Source organism: Denticeps clupeoides, chromosome 4 (assembly GCF_900700375.1).
Source record: "Denticeps clupeoides chromosome 4, fDenClu1.1, whole genome shotgun sequence".
Taxonomy (NCBI): Eukaryota; Metazoa; Chordata; class Actinopteri; order Clupeiformes; family Denticipitidae; genus Denticeps; species Denticeps clupeoides.
In genome coordinates, this window is record NC_041710.1 from 27,761,466 (window position 1) to 27,780,979 (window position 19,514).

The 19,514-nt window shown below is 47.4% G+C and overlaps 1 protein-coding gene across 2 annotated transcripts in view; it reads left to right on the forward strand.

Annotated features, from left to right (window-relative positions):
• Positions 1–339: 339 nt before the first annotated feature.
• The window catches only part of lef1 (lymphoid enhancer-binding factor 1), a 31,658-nt gene continuing 12,483 nt past the window's right edge, over positions 340–19,514 (forward strand). The window contains exons 1-4 of one of the 2 annotated variants that reach the window (XM_028978301.1): positions 340–992; positions 2,035–2,101; positions 3,098–3,222; positions 18,175–18,307. In XM_028978301.1, the coding sequence (XP_028834134.1) occupies positions 777–992; positions 2,035–2,101; positions 3,098–3,222; positions 18,175–18,307 (541 nt within the window). In that variant the 5' untranslated portion in view covers positions 340–776. The remainder of the gene's footprint in view (positions 993–2,034; positions 2,102–3,097; positions 3,223–18,174; positions 18,308–19,514) is intronic. The other variant, XM_028978302.1, reaches the window with a different exon arrangement.

The window sequence follows — 19,514 nt, forward strand, 5'->3', positions numbered from 1 at the left end:
TATATATATATATATATATATATATATATATATACACACACACACACACACACACACACACACACGATTTAAAGGCCACACCATAACACACAAAGAGACTTTTGTTCTCCGAACAACTTCATTTCATATTTTTACCGCCCTGTATATAATTGTAATATTGCTCGGAATTTTCTGATATTCCTTCTGGTCACTTCACGTTGTCTGTTTGTAGTCGGTTCGTTCGGTCTCGGTGCTGGTCCGGTGTCGGTGTCGACTCCCGTTCACCGGAGCGTCGATCACGGCGGCGGCGGCGGCGCTTTCATCTCCGCGCTCGTGCCCGTGGCGGGGAGCGCGCGCGCGAGAAATCGGGGAAGGAGGGGAGGAAGAAGAAGAAGAAGAAGAAGGAGAGGAAGAAAGAGGAGGAGCAGGAGGAGGAAAGAGGAGCGACTTTACAAACACGCAGCGGGAGCGGCGGCCGCATTGGTGGCGGAGCGGCGCGCCGGTGCAGAACTTCCGCCGCGTCCCGAACTTCTTCTCCTCCTCAGGGCGTGTTCGCGCAGCCGGTGCGGGGTGAGACGCCGGCCGCGGTTTACCTTTTTTTATCCCCACTTTCTCCCCACGAGTGGACGTCTATTTTACCGAGGAGCTACGCGGGACGTCGCCAGACGCGCTTCTTGTTCTGTTGGACCCGGGGACGCTCAGGCCGACTTTAAAAAAAAAAAAAAAAAAAAAAATCTCCCCAACATCCCTGTTGTTCTCGGGAGTTCTCGCCGGAACTTTTCCCCGCTCGGGCCGAAATGCCGCAGCTGGCGGGCGGAGGCGGCGGCGGCGGCGGCGGGGACCCGGAGCTCTGCGCCACCGACGAGATGATCCCCTTCAAGGACGAGGGGGACCCCCACAAGGAGCAGATCTTCGCGGAGATCAGCCACTCGGAGGAGGAGGGAGACCTGGCCGAGATCAAGTCCTCTTTAGTCAACGAGACCGAGACGAGTCCGAACAGCAACGGGCACGACGTAAGCGGTTCAAATAAAGTCCCGATAAACCTCGATAAATAACCGGGTCCCAGAGTTCCGAACGTCGCTAATCACCGCGTCGTGTGGAGTTTTCACGGAGAGTTCGTTTCGTCTTCGTCGGTGACCCGCTGCAGGAACGCTCGAGGAAAATCAGAGATAAAGAAAGGAAATTTATAAGAATTAGAATTTCTTTTTCTTTTTTAATTTTTTGCGCCGCAGTTCTCCTCCTTTTGTTGACTCACCAGACGAGTTCAGTTCAGGGAAGAAATAACGGGACCAGTCAGCAGCAAAATAAAGATAAAAGCATAACTCCTCAATTCTAAATGGGGATGTGTGCGTGGGAAAAAAATATTTGTATAAAAACGAGTTATTATTATCAGATAAATTTTATTTGGGGTCCACTTTTTTTTTTTTTATTTAATCGCATTGACAAAAATGACTTGATTTCAAGTTGTATTAATTACACAAATTTTCTCTAACATAATACGACAAATATTTGCGTGGCAGTTTAGTAGGGGATTAATAAAATGAATTGGAATGATCCCATGTGTTAGTCGTCCCTCTTCAGTCACAGTAAACAGTAACCGTTTGGTTTTCCTACATTAGGAATGGTTGGTGGGTTTGTGATTACGATTATTGACCCCGGTAATGAAAGGTGCTCGCTTTGCTGGTACTAGGTGCTAAGGTGCGTGAATACGGGCTCAGTGTTAATTGGGGATGTGGTGAAGTTGTCTGACACTGCTGGAAGGCACCCTAAGGGAGCTGAAGTGCACATGCTTTCAAAAAAAAAATGTATATGAGTGCAGGGATGGGATGTGTGTGTTTTATTTATTTATTTATTTTCTGCTATAGAACCATCATATACAAATATATTTTGTCATAAGAAAGGCAGGCAGATTTATATTATTTATATGCTGCGGTTATCTAAATCACTGACTATGTAAATGGTTCTGTTTACTCGTCTTTCCCAAATTAAGCTAACAGTTCTCTCCCCTCGGCATTCGACGCATCTGTTCACGTCTCACACCCTGTTTTTCCACAGGCAGCTAGACAGTCCCAAATCCCTCCAGACTCGTACCACGAAAAGCACAGAGAGCACCCCGATGATGGTGAGTGATGCTGGCCTCACCCTTCTCTGTGCTTGCCATATGGAGATAAAAAAAAATAAAAAAAATAATGTTTAGCCAACATGTGCTGTAAGTATCCTTCCATCCCGTTCGTCTCTCTTTCTTTTTTTTTTTTTTGGGGGGGGGGTGCATGCACATTAGTAAAATGTTCAGTGGAGCCTTTTTTTCCCCTCCCATCCTTCATAGGTTGTTCGATGTCTTGAGGCCATAAGGTGACGTCAGAGTCAACTGGTGGTCATACCCAGTGCCACTGAGCCCTAACTGGTGTTGCCGGTGACACATTTCCAAGGTGCCTGTGTCCTGGTTTTCACCCCACTGTTCCTGTTCCTCCCCTCCCGGTGGCACCGAGCCGGGCGGACGGGCTGGTGACAGAAGTTTTTAATTGTCAGGCTTTTGTGGGGAAATAAATAATCAGCTCCACCCCTCACTTCCACCTCCAGCCTCACCCGTGGTGGAGGCTCCCGCTACGCCGCCGTGGCTGCGTGTGTTTCGGCGGGCTCCCCTATTCAAACGTGAGGCCAGCCGTTCTCTTTCAAGGCGTAGGTGATGCCGCATGGGAGGGGAGGCGTGTCGCGCTTGGACACGGGCCCTGTGTTGGCCTTAATTGTGGCTAATTGGCACGTAGGGGTGCTATTGTTCACTTGAACGACATGGCCCTCCTCCCATGGTGGGAGCAGAGTCGCCGAACAAAAGACGGTTCGAAAGGGAGCGTAGGTCAGCCGAGTGCCATGTCTGCGCCGGGGCTTTCGACGTCGCTTCATACCTACCTCGTTCAAGCACACGTACTAACCAATTACAGCGGGATTAAATAAAGAACAAGGGAGTACATTTGGAATCATTCATGATGATTCCAATGATAACAGCCAACAGATTGCCCCTCCCACCCTCTGCTTTGGCACCAGCCCGGTCACCGAGGTGCAGTTCACTCCGATTGTCCTTTGAAAACCTTTTTTTTTTTTTTTTCCTGTCTTCTTCCAGGAAAACATCCGGACATGTACAAAAGCCACCCTTACCCCAGCTACCCGGGCTACATCATGATGAGCAACATGAACAATGACTCCTACATGACCAACGGCTCGCTCTCGCCACCCATGCCCAGAACCGTGAGTGCCGCACGCATTCTCTTCCTTTGTCTTTCCCGCCCTTTTTCTGCTTCTTTGTTTTTCTTTTGTCCATTTTTTTTTATTTCCTCCCTTCCTCACTTTCATTCTCTGCCGTTAATGTGGCTCCGGCGGTGCTGGACGTGCCTCGCGCGACCCGTGCTCTGCGGCAACTGTTTGCACAGCTATACTTCAGGATGGACCGTATACGCGGGCCGGCGTGTTCGGACGTTCTCCGTCCTTTTCTTCGAGGCACAGGGTCTTACTGCCATTACATTAGCAGCGTCATGTAAAAGGCTGATGTCGGGCGTTGTGGGCAGGAAAAGCACTGATGGATGGAGCGATATTAGGAATGCTGGAGCATTATTGAGAACCAGCCTTGACACTGGGACAAAGTCCGCCGCGCCATTCGCAAGCTGCCGTTGGGAAAAGTCTCGCTCTCGTGGCGCTCACAGTCCGGCTCTTTGCTCTGCCTTGTTTGCCAACGTCCCGAAAGAGACAGAAGAGAGGGAAAGAAATGGACACGCTAGCAGCTGCCTGTCCTAATCCTGTTTGGTGGTGTTTTTTTGTGTTCGGGTGGTGTTGGGAGCGGGGGCGCCCGGTCTGGATATGGCCCGGTGCCCGTGAAAAGGCGGCCTGCGGTGGCCGGCTGCTTAGAACTGGGACTTTTCTCGCCGCACGCATTGTTCCGAGCGCGGAAAGCCCTTCGCTAACGTCCGCGTTTGCTCCCCGTCTCCCAGGCGGCACAGTGGTGTCCCCAAATCGGAGGCCGGAGGGCGGGAAGATGCTGTCCTTCAGATATTTATGTGAAGACGATTGTCAATTCTGGACCACTTAGGTCTCAGTGTGGAACGTGTCTCTTATTTGTCAGGCACGCGTATGGATTTATTCTCTTTCTAGAAGTGCTTCAGATGCATTTTGGGGAAAAAAATAGTCAATATGCTCTTCCCTTTCTAACTTTGTTCAAGGTTTGAGGGTTTTTTGATTTATAATTTTGATTATGGCTAGTGGGTGGGCAGCGTCTTGGAAGGTTGTGGGCTACTTTAACCAAACCATGTTGGCTAATAAATTTGCTTTTTATTTTTTTCTTTCCTGCTGTCTCTCTCGTCTCTGTTCTCTGTCATATATTCTTTCTTTCTTTCTTTCTTTCCTCCTCAACCCTCTCTTGCTGTATGGATCAAATATGCGAACGGACACAGTATCTCCAAGGCCTGGGATCGGTTTTCACTGAGATCAAAGGCAGCCCTCTTCCTCCCCTTTCCCCGCTCCCCTGCTCCTCCTCCTCCTCCTCCTCACCCCCCCCAGCCCAAGTTTGGATTGATTTCCATTGACCATGACATTCTTGTGCCTGTTCGCCCACCCAGACACATAACTGCAGTTGCTGCTGCTGCTGCTGCTGCTGCCGGGAAGTTTCTTAACGTCAGCAGATTTCGGGCCCCCACGTCCTCGCAGACCCGGGGCCCTCTCAGAGCCGAGGGTGGTGGCGGGTGTTTGCGTTGGAGAGCAAAGGGGTTCTGCAGCCATGCCAGGTGACCGCCGGTGACCTGTCAGGCTATTAGCATCCCTGTGTAGCTGTTCCAGAAAGAGCCGCTCTGGGAAGGACATCTCTGGATGGAGCTGCGCTGCTGACGCTTTTTTTTTTTTTGGGGGGATTGTATTTAAGGTGCCTGGTTGCTGGCTTGGATTGGTTGTGGCATAATTCGTTTGATTATTTAAAGCTGACCCATTTCTCTCCCTCTCTCTCTCTCTCTCTCACTTTTTTTTTTTTTTTTTTTTTTTTTTTTTTTTTTTGTAAGTGTTGAAATTGTTGGATTTCTCCCCAAAAGCAATTATAATTATCTGAGCCTCAGCCTTTCATTTAGCATTAGCAAGTCCCCCCCCGCCTCCTCCTCCCTCCCGTCTCCCACCATCAGTCGGATCGGGCGGGCGGTGTGGGCTTGGATTTCATTCGGGTGCATAATGGGTTCCTCAGCTCCCTCCTCCCCATGTGTTTGTGTCTTCGGTGGGAGGCCGTGTGTGGTTTTTACTGTTACATGTTGGATTATTTAAAGTGATGCTCGCTCTCCTGACTCTTGGGTGCCAACCTGGTATAGTGGCACTGCTGTGGAGTCCCTCCAGCCTCGCTTCCACCCGCCGCTCTCTCTCACTCCCTCTCTCCCTCCAAAACGCAGCGCAAAAGAAAAAAAAAATGCTGGAAGCACATATAATGCACCAAGACACACCGAGACTATACAAAATGTGCGTGTACACATGTCTGCGAGCGGTTGCGGTCTCCGAGAGAAGCTGTACATCCTCTCATTAGGGATTTTGCACAGTTTGGGTACTGTTTAGTGGGGAATCAGTGGAAGAATATTCCTTTCCTGGTTTTAAGTGCAACTGGCCCATCTGATCCAAATTAACGACCTCAATTAAAGGGGGGGGGTCTGTGTGAAACCCTCTGATTTGCATTTTGCCTGGAAGACCCAAGAACCCCTAAACCACCGATGAACTTCAGTTGCATCTTCGATCTCTGGCGCAGGATGTCTTCCACAACTCGGAGTTCAGGAGGAGGGTTTCGGCGGTGGGCCGCGCGTTGGTGGAGCTGCAGCGTGCCCCGTGCATTTGCGCCGCGGTCGCTGGTGTTTTGATTAAAAGCAGGTTTTTGGCACCAGAGCAGTTCCTGCCCCCCCCCCCCCCACCCCCTCAAACACACACATCCCCCCCGCTGTGACGGGCCGGTGGCAGCAGAGCCGTGGGGAGAGCCTCCTGCTCCTCTTTGATGTGGGACGTGACGGATCTCCTGCACTGCGTGGATGAGCCGTGGAATCGCAAAACCCCACAAACCCGGGCTTACCTAACGGGATTTTGTGTGTGTGTGTGTGTGTGTGTGTGTGTGTATGTGCGTGTGTGTGTGTTAGAAAACTATATTTCCCACCAGCCCTTGTTTTAGAGAGTCGTATTTTGGTTTGTTCCCATGCTTAGGAATAAGCCAGTTTATTCTCAGTTGTGCCGGGTCGAACACCCGGCAGAGAGCGATGCCGGCGTGGATGTCATCTGCTGTGCAGGTCCCGATCACCCGCATGTGCCAGACCTCACAGGAGGCTGCCACCCCCAGGCCTTTGAAGTTCCTCAACGTGCTCTTACTTTATAAACAGAGCCATTGATACTTAATTTACATCCAACACACACCCCATCACAAAAAAAAAAAAGCAACATATTGAATCCATGTGTCCACCCCCCCCCCCCACCCCCCCCCACTCTCTCTCCTGCTGTAAATGGCGCACTCTACAACGTCATGAATTTTTAGCGATAGTATTATTTTACATTAACATTCAGGGGAAAAGAGCAGACGTACTTGGTGTTGTTCAGCGTGGTATTGAGAGGCTCGACTGGAATGGATGACCCCATTTGAACTGTGGGTTTGGACCGCTGTGGAGAGCACCTGTCGGATGCAGCCGGCCTCACTCCCCGCTGCCTTTCTTTCGGGGGGCCTGAGTGGCGTTTCCTGACTTGGGTTTAGTCTGCCTGTGTCCCAGTTGTCATCACTCTGCTGCTTGTTGTGACTGAGATGCCTCTGCCTCTGTGTGACCTCCACATTGACAATTTGGCCCGCCCTGCCATCTCTGACTCCACCCGGCGCTGCTTTGGCTGGTAGGGCCAAAGCTTTCCACTGCAGAGCCGAGTGTGTCCCAGAACATCTGGTCCAACCTTGTTCGACTTCGGCTTGAACGTAGCCACGTTCTCTGCTGTAGCGCCGAATAGCAGCAGTTGACGTCAACTCTGATTCTGATGTTTCCGCACACGCGTGACTACACGTGATACAGGGATAGTGCAGGGCTGAGCGAGTATAATTCTGTTACCCGAGTGGTGTCTGCTGTGACCCATGGCTTCTGCGCCGTGGGATTTTAGGAGTCTACTCAGGCCATTGTATGAGGGTCAAACGCATCCAGTGGACTTTTTCAGTGCAGTATAATTGACTTTTAGTCTGTGCGTGGGTTTGATCAATAACAGATCTGTTTCAAGAGGTTCTCTCTTTTACTCACACACACACACACAAAGATTTCCCCCTCTCTCAGAAGCTCATTATTTTTCCTCTGCTGTGGTTTTGCGAGTAAAGTCTCGCCCGCTCTGTGGATCTGACAGTGCTGAAATATTAATGGTCCCTGGGGTACGGGTTTGGTAAAGGCCCTGGCAGTGTTGCAGTACAAAGGGTGGCTTGCCACCAGGCTTTATTAGCCAAGCTGTTAAATGGATAGATGGATACGGCTCCCTTTTTCCTCTCTAGCACGCTCCGTCTCTCACTCTCGCTTTCATTGTCACTTTTTTTTTTTTTTTTTCGGGACCATGCACATCAGGCTTTTTTCTTTCCTCCAACCTGTTCCAGGATTGTGCACACACACTGAGGAAGTCCCACCTCCAGCCTCTGACTCTCTGTCTGAATCTGACTCTGATCCTGCGCGAAGAGGAAAGTCTGGAGGGAGGGGTTTGCTATCAGTTCGTTTTGTGTGGTCTCGGCCGTAAAAAAGCACCCTGTTCTTTGAATGTACGAAGGGCCTGCCTTTAATTTTTGGGAAACCCGTAAAAGTTCGTCGCTCCTTTCATATCTGCCATTGAATTGAAAACAAATGCTGAATTTTCCCCCAGTCCCTTTGAACTGCCCAATTATGGAGTTGTGAAAATAAAAATCACTCTGTCGATCTTTCTCACCCCCCCCCCTTCCTTTTTTTTTTTTTTTTTTTTTTTTTTTATTCTTCCTTTCTTTATTTCTCCTAGCAAGGTTTTCTGCCTCTTTCATTTCACTCCTGCACTCCTCTCAGCCCCTTTCCCGTCTCCTTCTATAATATCTTCTTCTTCTTCTCTTCACCCTCTTCTCACTCCCTTGATTTTTTTTGAAGAAGTCAAGGGGTGTTTGGAAGAAAGAAAGGAAGCGAGTGAGCGAATCACTGATGTCAAAGTCAAAACCAAGAGCATTAAGAAAACCGGCGAAATGCAATACAGCTGCAATCCGACATGACGCTGGAAAATGGGGCTGAGGAGCAGAGAGCCTCGGCGTATTCCCAGGGCGCGCAACTGCTTGCGGCCTTGGCTTTGATCTCTTCAAAGCCTCCTGCCTCCTACTAGATGGAGAGGCTTGGCTGCCGCTCGCGAGTGTTGGAGAGAAAGAGAGAGGGGGGGGGGGGGTAGAGAGGGGGGGATTACAAAGGGGGGTGGGGGGAGGTTGTGTGTGTGTGTGTGTTGGATGGAGGAAGAGGATGGTGAGTAAAGACGAGTTGTGTGTTTGTCGAGGTTGTCGTTTTTTTTTTTTTCCCCTTTTGAGGCTGAAAATCAATCGCAGCACCCGAGCAATTATATGTAATTCGATGATGACCCAGATTAGCACATTTCTTACTTGTGTGAATGTGAATACAATAATATGTAATAACTGTAATAAAAATGACAATCACTTGACTTTCACTAATGTCCGCTGTGCAACCGGCCCGGGCGGGAGTGGCAGAGACAGGGAGTCAGGGGGACGTGTGGATATACGGCCTCTGCTGCAGTCCAGCAGAGCAGAAAATTGGGGACACAATGGGGTGATTACAATTGCAGATGTCTTCCCCCCTCCACCCCCAAACCACATTTAGCAACAGGGTGGCTTTTGGTGGTGTGTGAGTGCAGAGACAGATCGCGTGTACTGTCCAACAGACCACATGCCACCACCCTACCAACCATGTCGCCTCTCTGTGCCCCCCATGCCGGGCCTTGTTACCCAGTCCCTCTTCAATTGTCCAATTAGCTTTGATTGAGCGAAAGTTTACTATCTTGATGTCATGATGAAGATCTGTAGCAGTTGAAGGCAAGGTGAATATCTCTCTCTCTTTCTCTCTCTGTTGTACACACCCACATGCTCCAGAAATGACTGCTGTATAGATGTGTCTGTGTGTGTGTGTGTGTGCGTGCGCATGTGCTGATGTCACAGTGAAAGAGAGAACGGCTCTTTGTTTACCCCTCGACAGTCACTTGATGCAGGATGATGAAACCCATAAAAATATTCCGCAAGAATGTGTTTGTTCATCCGATTAGGCTGCTTTTATGCTTCGTTCCTGTCTTTGATCAGCCGCTCTGGTGGCTATTAAAGCCATCGCTGTTTTCCTAGTTATGTAGACATTTAAGAAAATTTGATGCCGAGCTTTGTTTAAAAGTAGAGAAGGAGATTTCAATTGACCTAGCAAGTCTGATGATCAAAAATGATCAATATAAATGCTCTCTCCAGCAGTTGACAGCGTTCTGTAAATTGTGTGAATTTGTCCTGGCAGTTTTAGAAATTGAAAATTGCATGAAAATGCATGGCTCTTTCATTTAAGGCACTGTGGTCATAGGGCTGCACGGGGATGGCCTTACTGGGAACAGTGGACCAGGTGAGGCTTTTCATGTGGGCCCACAGAAGGAACATCAGAGGGTGGACAGCCACTTTGAGCTGCCAGCCATCAAACAGTGCATCAAAATATCCAATCGATTGGTCAGACCGCTGGCCTCTCAACCAGATCAAAGGATCTGAAAAACAGTGGGCTGTCACAACTGGAACGCTGCATCCTGGAAAACAAATCTAAACATATAAATAAATAAATAAATAAATAAATAAAACTACTTTTTTTTTTTTTTTTTTTTTAAACATCAGTGGCAGGACCCATGTAACCCAGTGCAATGAAACAAAGAGCCACTCTTCTATTCAAATCTGTTCTTTTGAGAAATAAGAGAGAGAAATAAGAAAGATGTAACAAATGTTCTGATTTTAGTTTTTTTTCCTCCATTGAGTGCCTGACACAGTTTTGGTCTTGGTTCCTAGATTGTTACAGACCTTAATAAAAACACACTGGAACAAAATATTATTCCATGTAATAGCCATCACTAGCCAAGAAGTAATGAAACGCTGTAGTTCTGTCCCTTTTGTACGATACTCATTCAGCTGCCTTATCTTAAATAGTTGTTGGCGATGACACAGGTGTCACCCTTTTTGCAAAAGGAGGAATTAAACCCATGGATACCATTGAAAGCTGAATTCGGACCTTTTTATATACCTGGGCCAACTGTTAACCCCACCTGACCCAGTCAGCCGCACCATCTGCACACGCTATAGGCAGGCCCATCTCATCCACACAAAAGTTAATTAGCCTTTAGCCTTATCCCCGCCCCTAACCCTTGTTAAAGATCCCATAGAGAAGTCATTGGGACAATAGGAACATGGCCCAATACCTACTTCACCGCTGTCTCGCCGTGTTTGTACGCCCTCGTTGTGGTGTTTGCACAGTGCGGCACAAAAGTCACAAAAGAGCTCCTACAAGAGTAACACAAGGGGGAGGGGTCATTCTTGTTGGGGTGTTGATTCTCAAGAGGTTGCTGAAGTGGTCCCTACTCCTGCGTGGGCGGAGAATAGCCATTTGTTCAGCAGGGATTATTTGTGTGTGTGTGTGTGTGTGTGTGTGTCTGTGTTCACATTGCTAGGATGAGGGTGCTCTCTCCGTAGTTAATTCTGAGCTGAAAAGCCCTTGTTTACCATCTAACTAGCTTATCCGTTTCAACAGGGTGGTAGTCAAACTTCACTGGGATGCTAGTAACAAAGCTTTTTATGTCCTTTGCACAATTCTTTTTATTTTGTCCTGCTCCGATGCAGAATGCCTTTTAAAGCAGGCAAGAGCCCCTTCAGTTGCAATTAATGAAAATTTCATTTCATGTTATTAGTTACTAGCCAAAAATGGTGACCAAATCTGCTCCAAACTGTGACCTGTTTAGAATCTAGGCCATAGCTTGACATGCAGACCACCTACGCATTGCCAGCTTGCATTTTGTTGGGTATTGCAGAGCACATGCACTTCAGGGCACAAATGTAAGTGCTCACATGTGCTAACCAGTGGTGCCGGATCAGTGAGGTGTTGAGTGTCCTTTTGTTGTGTGGCGGAGCAGTGAGGTCACAAGGCCGTGTCTTGGGTCAGAGTTCAGGAGAGAATCCTCTATCAGGTAGGATTGATTTTACTTGAGCTTTTAATTGATGATTAGTTTGGTGTGTGTGTGTGTGTGTGTGTGTGTGTGTGTGTGTATCTGCAGTACACAATATGTAATGAAGTAATGTGAGTGTGAGGGAGAGACAGAAAAAGTAGGTCACTACTCAGTCCCAGGCAGCTTCCATTCGTATTTACTCCTCCTCTCTCGATTATGGTGTATTGACTGATACACACTCTTACACACACCGGGAATCTCATATCACAAGGGAGTCACCCTGTCGTCACCTCTCCTCCAAACATTCCACCCCTGGCAGCTGCTCCTAAAGCCTCCCACTCAGGTAGCAGAGCACAATGAGCAGGGAGGAGACTCCGTCGCCCCCCGCCAGCAGCCTCCCAAATCCAGACAGCCAGCCTTTCACGTGCAGAATACCTGAGTGAATGTGCAGCCGCACTATCTAGGCACAGCAGGCAAATCCCCCCTCTCCCCATTCACACGTTTCTGCATACAGCTGGGGCTTAAGACGACTCCTCAGCAATTTTTCCCTTGCGTCTCCACGGCCTCCCTCTTTTGCTCTGTTTTGCTTCCGTACTTGAACCGCAGGTTGTGGTGTGGCGGGTTTGTCTTTTAGTTAACGGTCCAGTGCATACCGCTGCCAGTTGGCATAAATAGCCTGGTAGAAAACCAGCCTCAGTGTAGAAATCGCCTGTTCGCTTTGTGTTTTGTGTGTAGGTGTGCTTGTCTTGTTATTGCAATTGCGTGAGCATGCAATAGGGCATAAGGTCATGGTGTGTTTGGAGCACACACACTCTCAGGGTTTAACGGATCCTGCCTTTTTTTGTGGTTTATTTATGTATTTATTTGTTTATTTTTCAGTTTTAAGATTTATGTACATAAATAGCAGGTCCTTGTCAAAGTGATTTTTGTATGTTTTTACTATTATTTTTTTAAAGAGCTCCAGTGCTGTGTGTGTGCGCTTGTCTGTGTGTACTGTGTAAGTGCAAAAGGGTCTGGCCAGTGGGGGTAGGCCGTCCTGCTGCTCCTGCCTCTTCAGTGGAATGTTTGACCTTTCCTCGGTGCTTTGATGTGACCAGACCCCGCTGTGATAATGAGCCCTACACCCGGCCGAAAGGTGAATGTGCTGCAGGGGAGCGCAGGCTTCAGTCAAACCCTGAGAAAACCTACCTTCAACCTCCCCACAACCTACGGCCGCCCCCGCACAGCCCAGACGCAACGTGTGCACAACCTTTTCGTGACCTCCACCTCTGGACCCTAAATATCAGATGGGTCAGTGTTTTGCACATTCATGCACATATTTGTATGCCTGTTTTTTTTTTTGTTTGTTTTTTTTTTTGGTAATACTGCAATTTTGGAGTTCTAAAACCTCACGAATACATTGTGCTGCTGGATATTAAAAATAAAGCACAAAGTGGTTGGCTGAAGAGAAAATGGAAAGGTTTGTTAGCAATATTCGTATTTCTCTCCAACACTCCTACACATGTGCATCGCACCAGAGGTTTGGGTCTGTTGTGCAGGAAGCACACAAGTGGCAACCAATCACTGTTTTTTCCATTCGTGACAATAAAGCCGCTCCCGCTATAAACCCGGCTGATTTTCCTAATGCATTCACGTTCAGTGAAGTAAATAGATTTCTTTTTCACTGTCTGCCACAAGTGACCTGAAGCTATTGACTCACGAGTCAGTCTGGCGGCATATGACATCGCCCCATTCAAAGTGAATAACACGTACATTCAGCCTGAGCATCTTTCCCACACATGTCTCTGTAGTAGTTTTACATATTATATCAACATAAGTTACTAGCCCAATTGCAACAAAGCATTGATTGGATTAATTATTAGATCACGATCATTGCAAGACCTGCATCAGTTTGAAAGGTCAAGCATGTGCGTGGTCTAATATGCAATGTTATGCCTGAAGCTTAAAACATTGCAGCCTCTTTAATCTTCATTGTACTCTATACAAATGACTGCAGGAGAATTTGCATGAACTTTCTATTCCCTGCTGAGGAACTGTCTCGTTTATGGCATTAATCAGAGGATTTATCAGACTTACAATCAGTAGTTACAGGGACACTCAGGGTTAAGTGTAGTAATGGTAATAAGTGCGGTTTGAACCTGTGACTTTGGTCTTCTGGTTCATGTAAGAGGTGGGTAACATGTTCTATTATCCCTTTGCCCGATTTGCCCGTTCTGAGGTGAAGAGGCAGCCGGCCTGCAGTCTCACACACAGGATTTGTGCAATCGCTGCAGCTCCGTTTGGTTCTACGGGTTGTCAAAGCAACAGGGCCACGTGTGCTTTTTCTCAGGACGTTAACAGGATATATGGGAATATTCTCTTTCTCAGTCATGTGTCTCGCAGTGTCTCTGCTTCAGCAGTCTGCAACATTTTTTGCATGTTCAACAAGAAAAGCGAGTAACAGGAGCGTCTTGTTTTGAAACTGCTGCTGTGTGAGCTTGTGAGTGGTTCAAATCTACCAGGACACCCTCTACATCGGAGAACATCACAAAACACAAAGCAGGGGGCTTGTGTCTTTAGATCAGCGTTTCCCAACCCCTGGTCGTGGAGGAACATCTGCCTGGAAGTTTTTGTTTCAACCCACGTATCTTCACAATCTGCCCCACCCATTATTGGACCATTAAGCAAGGTAGGGCTGGAGTGAAGACTCCTTGGCAGACATTCCTCCACGACCAGGGCTGGGAAATGCAACTACTTTCTCTGATCAATAATATATTTTTATTTTTAAGTTATTCACATTTGGAATAATTTAGATTTTGTGGGTACGTAACCTCCTCTGCCCCCTTTCTGATTGACAAAGTTCCTTGTGTCCAGTGAAGTGTGTATTTCTCTGAGATGCTGTACTGTATCTGTGAATTTGGAGTAAAACATGGATTGTGTGTGTGTGTGTGTGTGTGTGTGGACTGGCTTTATGGATGTAAATTTGTCTCCAGGGCAGGCTTTCCTTGCATCGGTTTCCTCCTCCTCCTCCTCCTCTCGTTTCCCTCGCTCTTCTCATTACTCGGGGCACGTGGCGCACGCTGCCGGTCCTCCTTTCTTCTTCATTAATTGGGTTCGGTTACATTAAGCCCCACGGCCAAGAGGCCATCCTGCCAATAACACATTCCATTTTCCACACTCCACTGCAGACTGGGGGCCTTGCACTGGTCCCCGAATGGTAATTGGTTATTTATTTAAGTTTCCCCCCCAGACCTGTTTTGGTGGCATGAATTGGAAGCTCCCCCCTCCACCCCTCCATCCTAGTACCCCCTTTTTAATTTAAGAAAAATATATGTAGTTCGTACTCTAAAAGCCTCTTGTGTTGATTTGAGGTGTGTGTGTGTGCCTGTGTGTGTGTGGGCGCGTGTGTGTGTCTGTGTTCACCTTTTGTTATGGAAAGGTCATACATTCCGGTTGATGTGAATGGGAACACCTGGTCCGGCTCCTGCATCTCTCCCTCTCTCTCCCGCCCCCTCGGCGTTTCTCATCTGAGACTTGCATGGAAGTCTGGAAATATACACTACGGTCCAGTTGGGTGCGACGAGCAAGTCGTTTTCCGTGTTTGATTTGCGAACGTGCCTCTGTTCCACACAAACGGGGCCTAAATGACATGCCTACGCGGGTGCGTGGGCCAGAGGCGCCACACCCCCATGTTCCCCTCCCTTTCGAGTGCGTGCAGGTGAACTCTGGGCAGCTGCACGTGGGAATGATTGGTCTTCAGAGAGATTTAGCAGCATGGGAATCTGTCACCAGCACTTAAGTTATCATCTCCCGACTGTTTGCAAAACACCTCGCACGCCTTCACACACGCACTTGATTGTAGCCGCAGGCACCAGGAGTCCTCATTGCATATAAATGACAGAAATGGGTAGCAGATATGAAGAGGAGGGGGGGGGACCCTCCCATTAAGAGATGTACAAAAAAGGTCTGGTGGAATGTGGAGTGTTGGGGGAATGTTGGAATAAATGTTGGTGAACAAGTGTAGTCTGTATTTAACCTTCATTTGTTGTCTGCTCATCACTTCAGCGTTTCAGTTCTGAATCCTGCTGAAAAGGCAACGCTGTGTGTGTGTGTGTGTGTGTGTGTGTGTGTGTGTGTGTGTGTGTGTGTGTGTGTGTGTGTGAGAGACAGGGGCTCTTCAAGGTCATGGAAATCACCATCTTACTGGCCTCTCCTTTTTATTTAATTTTTTTTTAAGTGAACTAGGTTTTCTTTGCTCCTCCTCTCTCACTGCATGCGTTGGATTTTCTGTAGGCCCTCTGCCAGCTTGAGTTCCGCACAATGAATTTCTGTTAAAACCACATCTGAGGCGCAAAAAAAAAAAGCCTGGTTATAAAATTCCAAATGGAAATGTTTCTTTTCAATCAGTGCCGCCGCTCTGAAAATATGAATAGAAAACCCTAAGCCTATTTATTTCTTCTTTACAATAAAAAAGGGAGACCTACAGTATGGCTTCTCTCCATCCCTGCTGTCTAGCCTGTGAAAGTGTCAGGCAAACCGGACAGGGGGATAAATTGCCATGATGACATCACATGACCCAAGCTTGTGGTCACTAAGGTCTGCCCGATGACTTCCTCTGCAGTTTTAAATTATTATTAAAAAAAAAATTCTGGCAAAAATGCAGAGGAGCCACAGTTGATAACCACCTGGAAGGATTTGACTTGTCGGTCGTGGTATGAGATCACCCTGAACTTTTTTTTTTTTTTCCCTTCTCTCTCCACATTTGAAACCTCAATGGGCCCAACCCTTCCTGGCTATTAAAAAGAACCACATCTTGGAACGGGGAGAGAAAATAATCCCTCCCTCTAATCATTAGTGCTGGATTTCCCTAACACAGCCGTATATCAACCAGGCCACTGCAGCACACTAATGCATCAGCACCAGAAAGCAAAAGAGAAATAAAATGTCCGTGCCATTTTAAATAGCTGTTGTCATTAACCGGAGTTTGCGAAGGCTGCACCTCTGGGCGACTTATCCAGAGTACGTTGACTCTGGAAATTGGTCACAGAGGACTGCAGGTTGGCCGGTGGATTTTCAGGCCTTAAGAGTCACACAATGCAGAGAGTTTATTAAGAAGTTGAGAGAAATGGGTTATGACAGCCGAGACCGGGGAAGTACAAAAGGCGGCCATATCCAATATGGTGGCTCAACCACGCCTTTTTTTGTGGTTAGTGAGTCTCGAAGTCATCGACATGGAGCTGTTGCTTTTTATATAGTTTGATATGGAATGGGGAATGTTTTTTTGTGTGTGGTGTAATTTGCATATGTGGTTTTTGGAGACACCCCCCCCCCTTCCTCCTCCTTTTGTGCTCATTCTCTCTCCAGTCATAGACAGAGACGGGGGTTTAAATGAAAATCCGCCCGGCTCTTATCTCTTTCCCACAGGAGAAGCCAATGGGAGCTGAAAGGCGTAAAATGGGAGCGAAGGGTATGGATGCTATCGTTTAGAGACTCCTCACCGTGGCTCCTCGCCCCGGGTCACACGCTATTACCCGGGCTAGCCTCTGATTAGCCGTCCTTTCGTAGGATAAGGCCCATTAAAGATACTCCTCAGTCTAGATTATCCTCTAACCTTTGACTTGGGACTGAGGGATGTCTAACCTGGTTATAAAATTTGTTCACTTGTACCAACAGCGCAGATCTTAAGATCATATTAATATTTTTGTGCGTTTATAGTCATGACTGAATATGCTTGGTGTGATTTTTTGTATTTGTCTTTACATATGTTTAATAGTGTATCGTGCTTGGACCAATTTTTTCGTTGTCTGGGTGGGATTGAAGCTGGAAAGCCGCAGACCATTCAGTCATTAAAGGCTTGTACCAGCTTCTCTTAAGCCATAGTCACCACAGGAATGTATGACATGGCCATGGCTCCCGTTTACTGAACGGTGACAGAGCTGGGACAAAGCTCGCAGCCTTCCATGCCGGCATTCCCAGGATGCCCCTGGACAGGACGTAAGTGGTAGCGCACTGTGCAGAACGCGCTACGCGTACACAGAGGATTTAGCATTTAGAGAACATCTGATTGGAGGAGATGACTTGGCTGTCAAAAAGAATGGATTTAAAAATAATCCAAATTGTTGTCAAGTAGAATAGAATTTTTTTTTTCTGGTATTGAAGTGCACTTTTATGTGTGTGTGTGTGTGTGTGTGTGTGTGTACAAATTTACAGTCTCATTGTCATGTACAACATAGCATTCTGATGCAACATTGAGACTCGTGATGAAATTATCGGTCACAGAGAGCCACTGCCACTTTACACAGTTACAATTAAATGGTGAAAATAAAAACTGAATGAAAATAGAAGTATGGAAATAAACCTGTTTGGAAAAAGTGGACATGTCAGATTTATATATGTGTGTGTGTGTGTGTGTTTGTGTGTGGAGCTGTTTTGTGTCAGGGCTGCTCGTGGGTGAGTCAGCCCCAGGGTGGGGGGTTGCGGCTGGGCCGCAGCTGACGTGATTAACCCTGCTTAGTTCCACCGCAGACGGGCCTGGCTCTGTAATGAACTCTCCTTATTCACCGGCTAATGATTCCCTTTGATCTCAAGCCCCAAGACCTCAGCTCAGCTCGCTCTCTCTCTCGCTCTCTCTCTCATGCTCTCTCGCTCGCTTGCTCGCTCACTCACTCGCTCTTCCACCTCCCTTTAATGTCCCCAAACTGGAGCAACAGAGAATTCTGAGCTGAGATTTGAGATTTGAAGATTCAAATATGCAAAGAATCTGTGCACAGCTATTTATAACTCTCTAGAAGGTGTGTTATTAAAAATGTTTTTAATGAATAGATTTTAAAATAAATTACCTCTCCATAGCATCAAATTCAGAATTGCCAAGGTGAAATGAGTTCCTGTTTTTAGGAATAGTTCTTGGATTCTAGCCACTGACCACTCAAAACCTCCCACAGACTCGGCCACACGGTCATCCAGATGTGCCGGTGCTGATGTGTACTAACGGCTGTTTATTTGTTTTCTCTTTTCTGACTCCAGTCGAATAAAGTGCCAGTGGTGCAGCCGTCCCATGCTGTCCACCCCCTTACCCCCCTCATTACGTACAGCGACGAGCACTTTGCTCCAGGCCCCCACTCAGGCCACCACCCCCAGGATGTCAACCCCAAACAAGGTAAAAAAAATACATTGAACACGCTTTGCAGTTTTTTTGTTTTTTAATTTTCTGTTATTTGGGATGTATCTTTATTACATAAAGGAGACATAAGGATTTGGTATGAAGAGAAGACCTTCATTCTCCTCAGCTCCCTGTATACACCCAATGCTGATGAAAATCACTGCAGAGCCTACAGGGGCACCCGGGCTTTTGGCGGAACCAAGCCCAGACTGGCCTTGGCAGCTCCTCCTGTTCATGGGCCGGCCTCCATATGTGCACCCTGTTCCTTCCGGTTGCCAGTTGTCTACAGCACCACTTAAAAGAGAGTGAGGCAGGGAGAACGGGGAGGGGGGTGAGAGAGAGAGAGCAGACAGGATATGATGATGCAGTGGAGGTCTGGTGGAGCTATAAATAACCCAAACAGGACTGCACACCACAAGCAGACATTAAAAACATCTCACACACGCCCTGAATGGAGGCCAAGCTGGTCTGCGCTGTTCACTGCCACGGTTGCTGTGCTATCGCAGCCTCTTTGTTCAGAGAAGTTCTACCAAAACTTGACTGCTCTGAACTCTACTGATGTTTCTGGGGCAGAATGGATATTAGATTATGGAATATTTTTTTTGTTTTTGCTGTAATGACACTTTTGTAATTCATCAAGAGCTATAAGCTCTGTATATCTAGCAAGCTACAGATGCTTTCAATGAATGTAAATGGTTGTTGTTAGGTCACACACACACACACACACACACACACACACACAATGTTCAAAGCAATGTGGTGGCCTAGCGGGAAAGAAATCAGGACAGAAAGCCTGAATAACCAAGATGCCACTGAGGTCCCCTTGAGCAAGGTGCCGTGCCCACACACTGCTCCCTGGGCGCCTTTCGTGGCTGCCCACTGCTCACCAAGGGTGCTGTTTAAATGCACCATATTCTGTGCTTGCTGTGTATCACAATGACAAAAATGATCATGCTAACATAATTAAGTGTCCTCACTTGTTGATATCTATTATAATCTTTTAAGTGAATTTTAATATTATGGTGACTTAAATTCATGACCGTAATTAAGACATTTTTGATTGTCGATCCTTCTCAGATAGTGGCAATGCTTTTTATGGGGAAGGGCAGTGCGAGTAAGTTTGAGCTCTTTGGTCTCTTCTTTCAGCTCCTGCCCTGAGGAAGGTGATGAAATCATGAAGCAGGGGGAGGATTAGCAGCTTCAG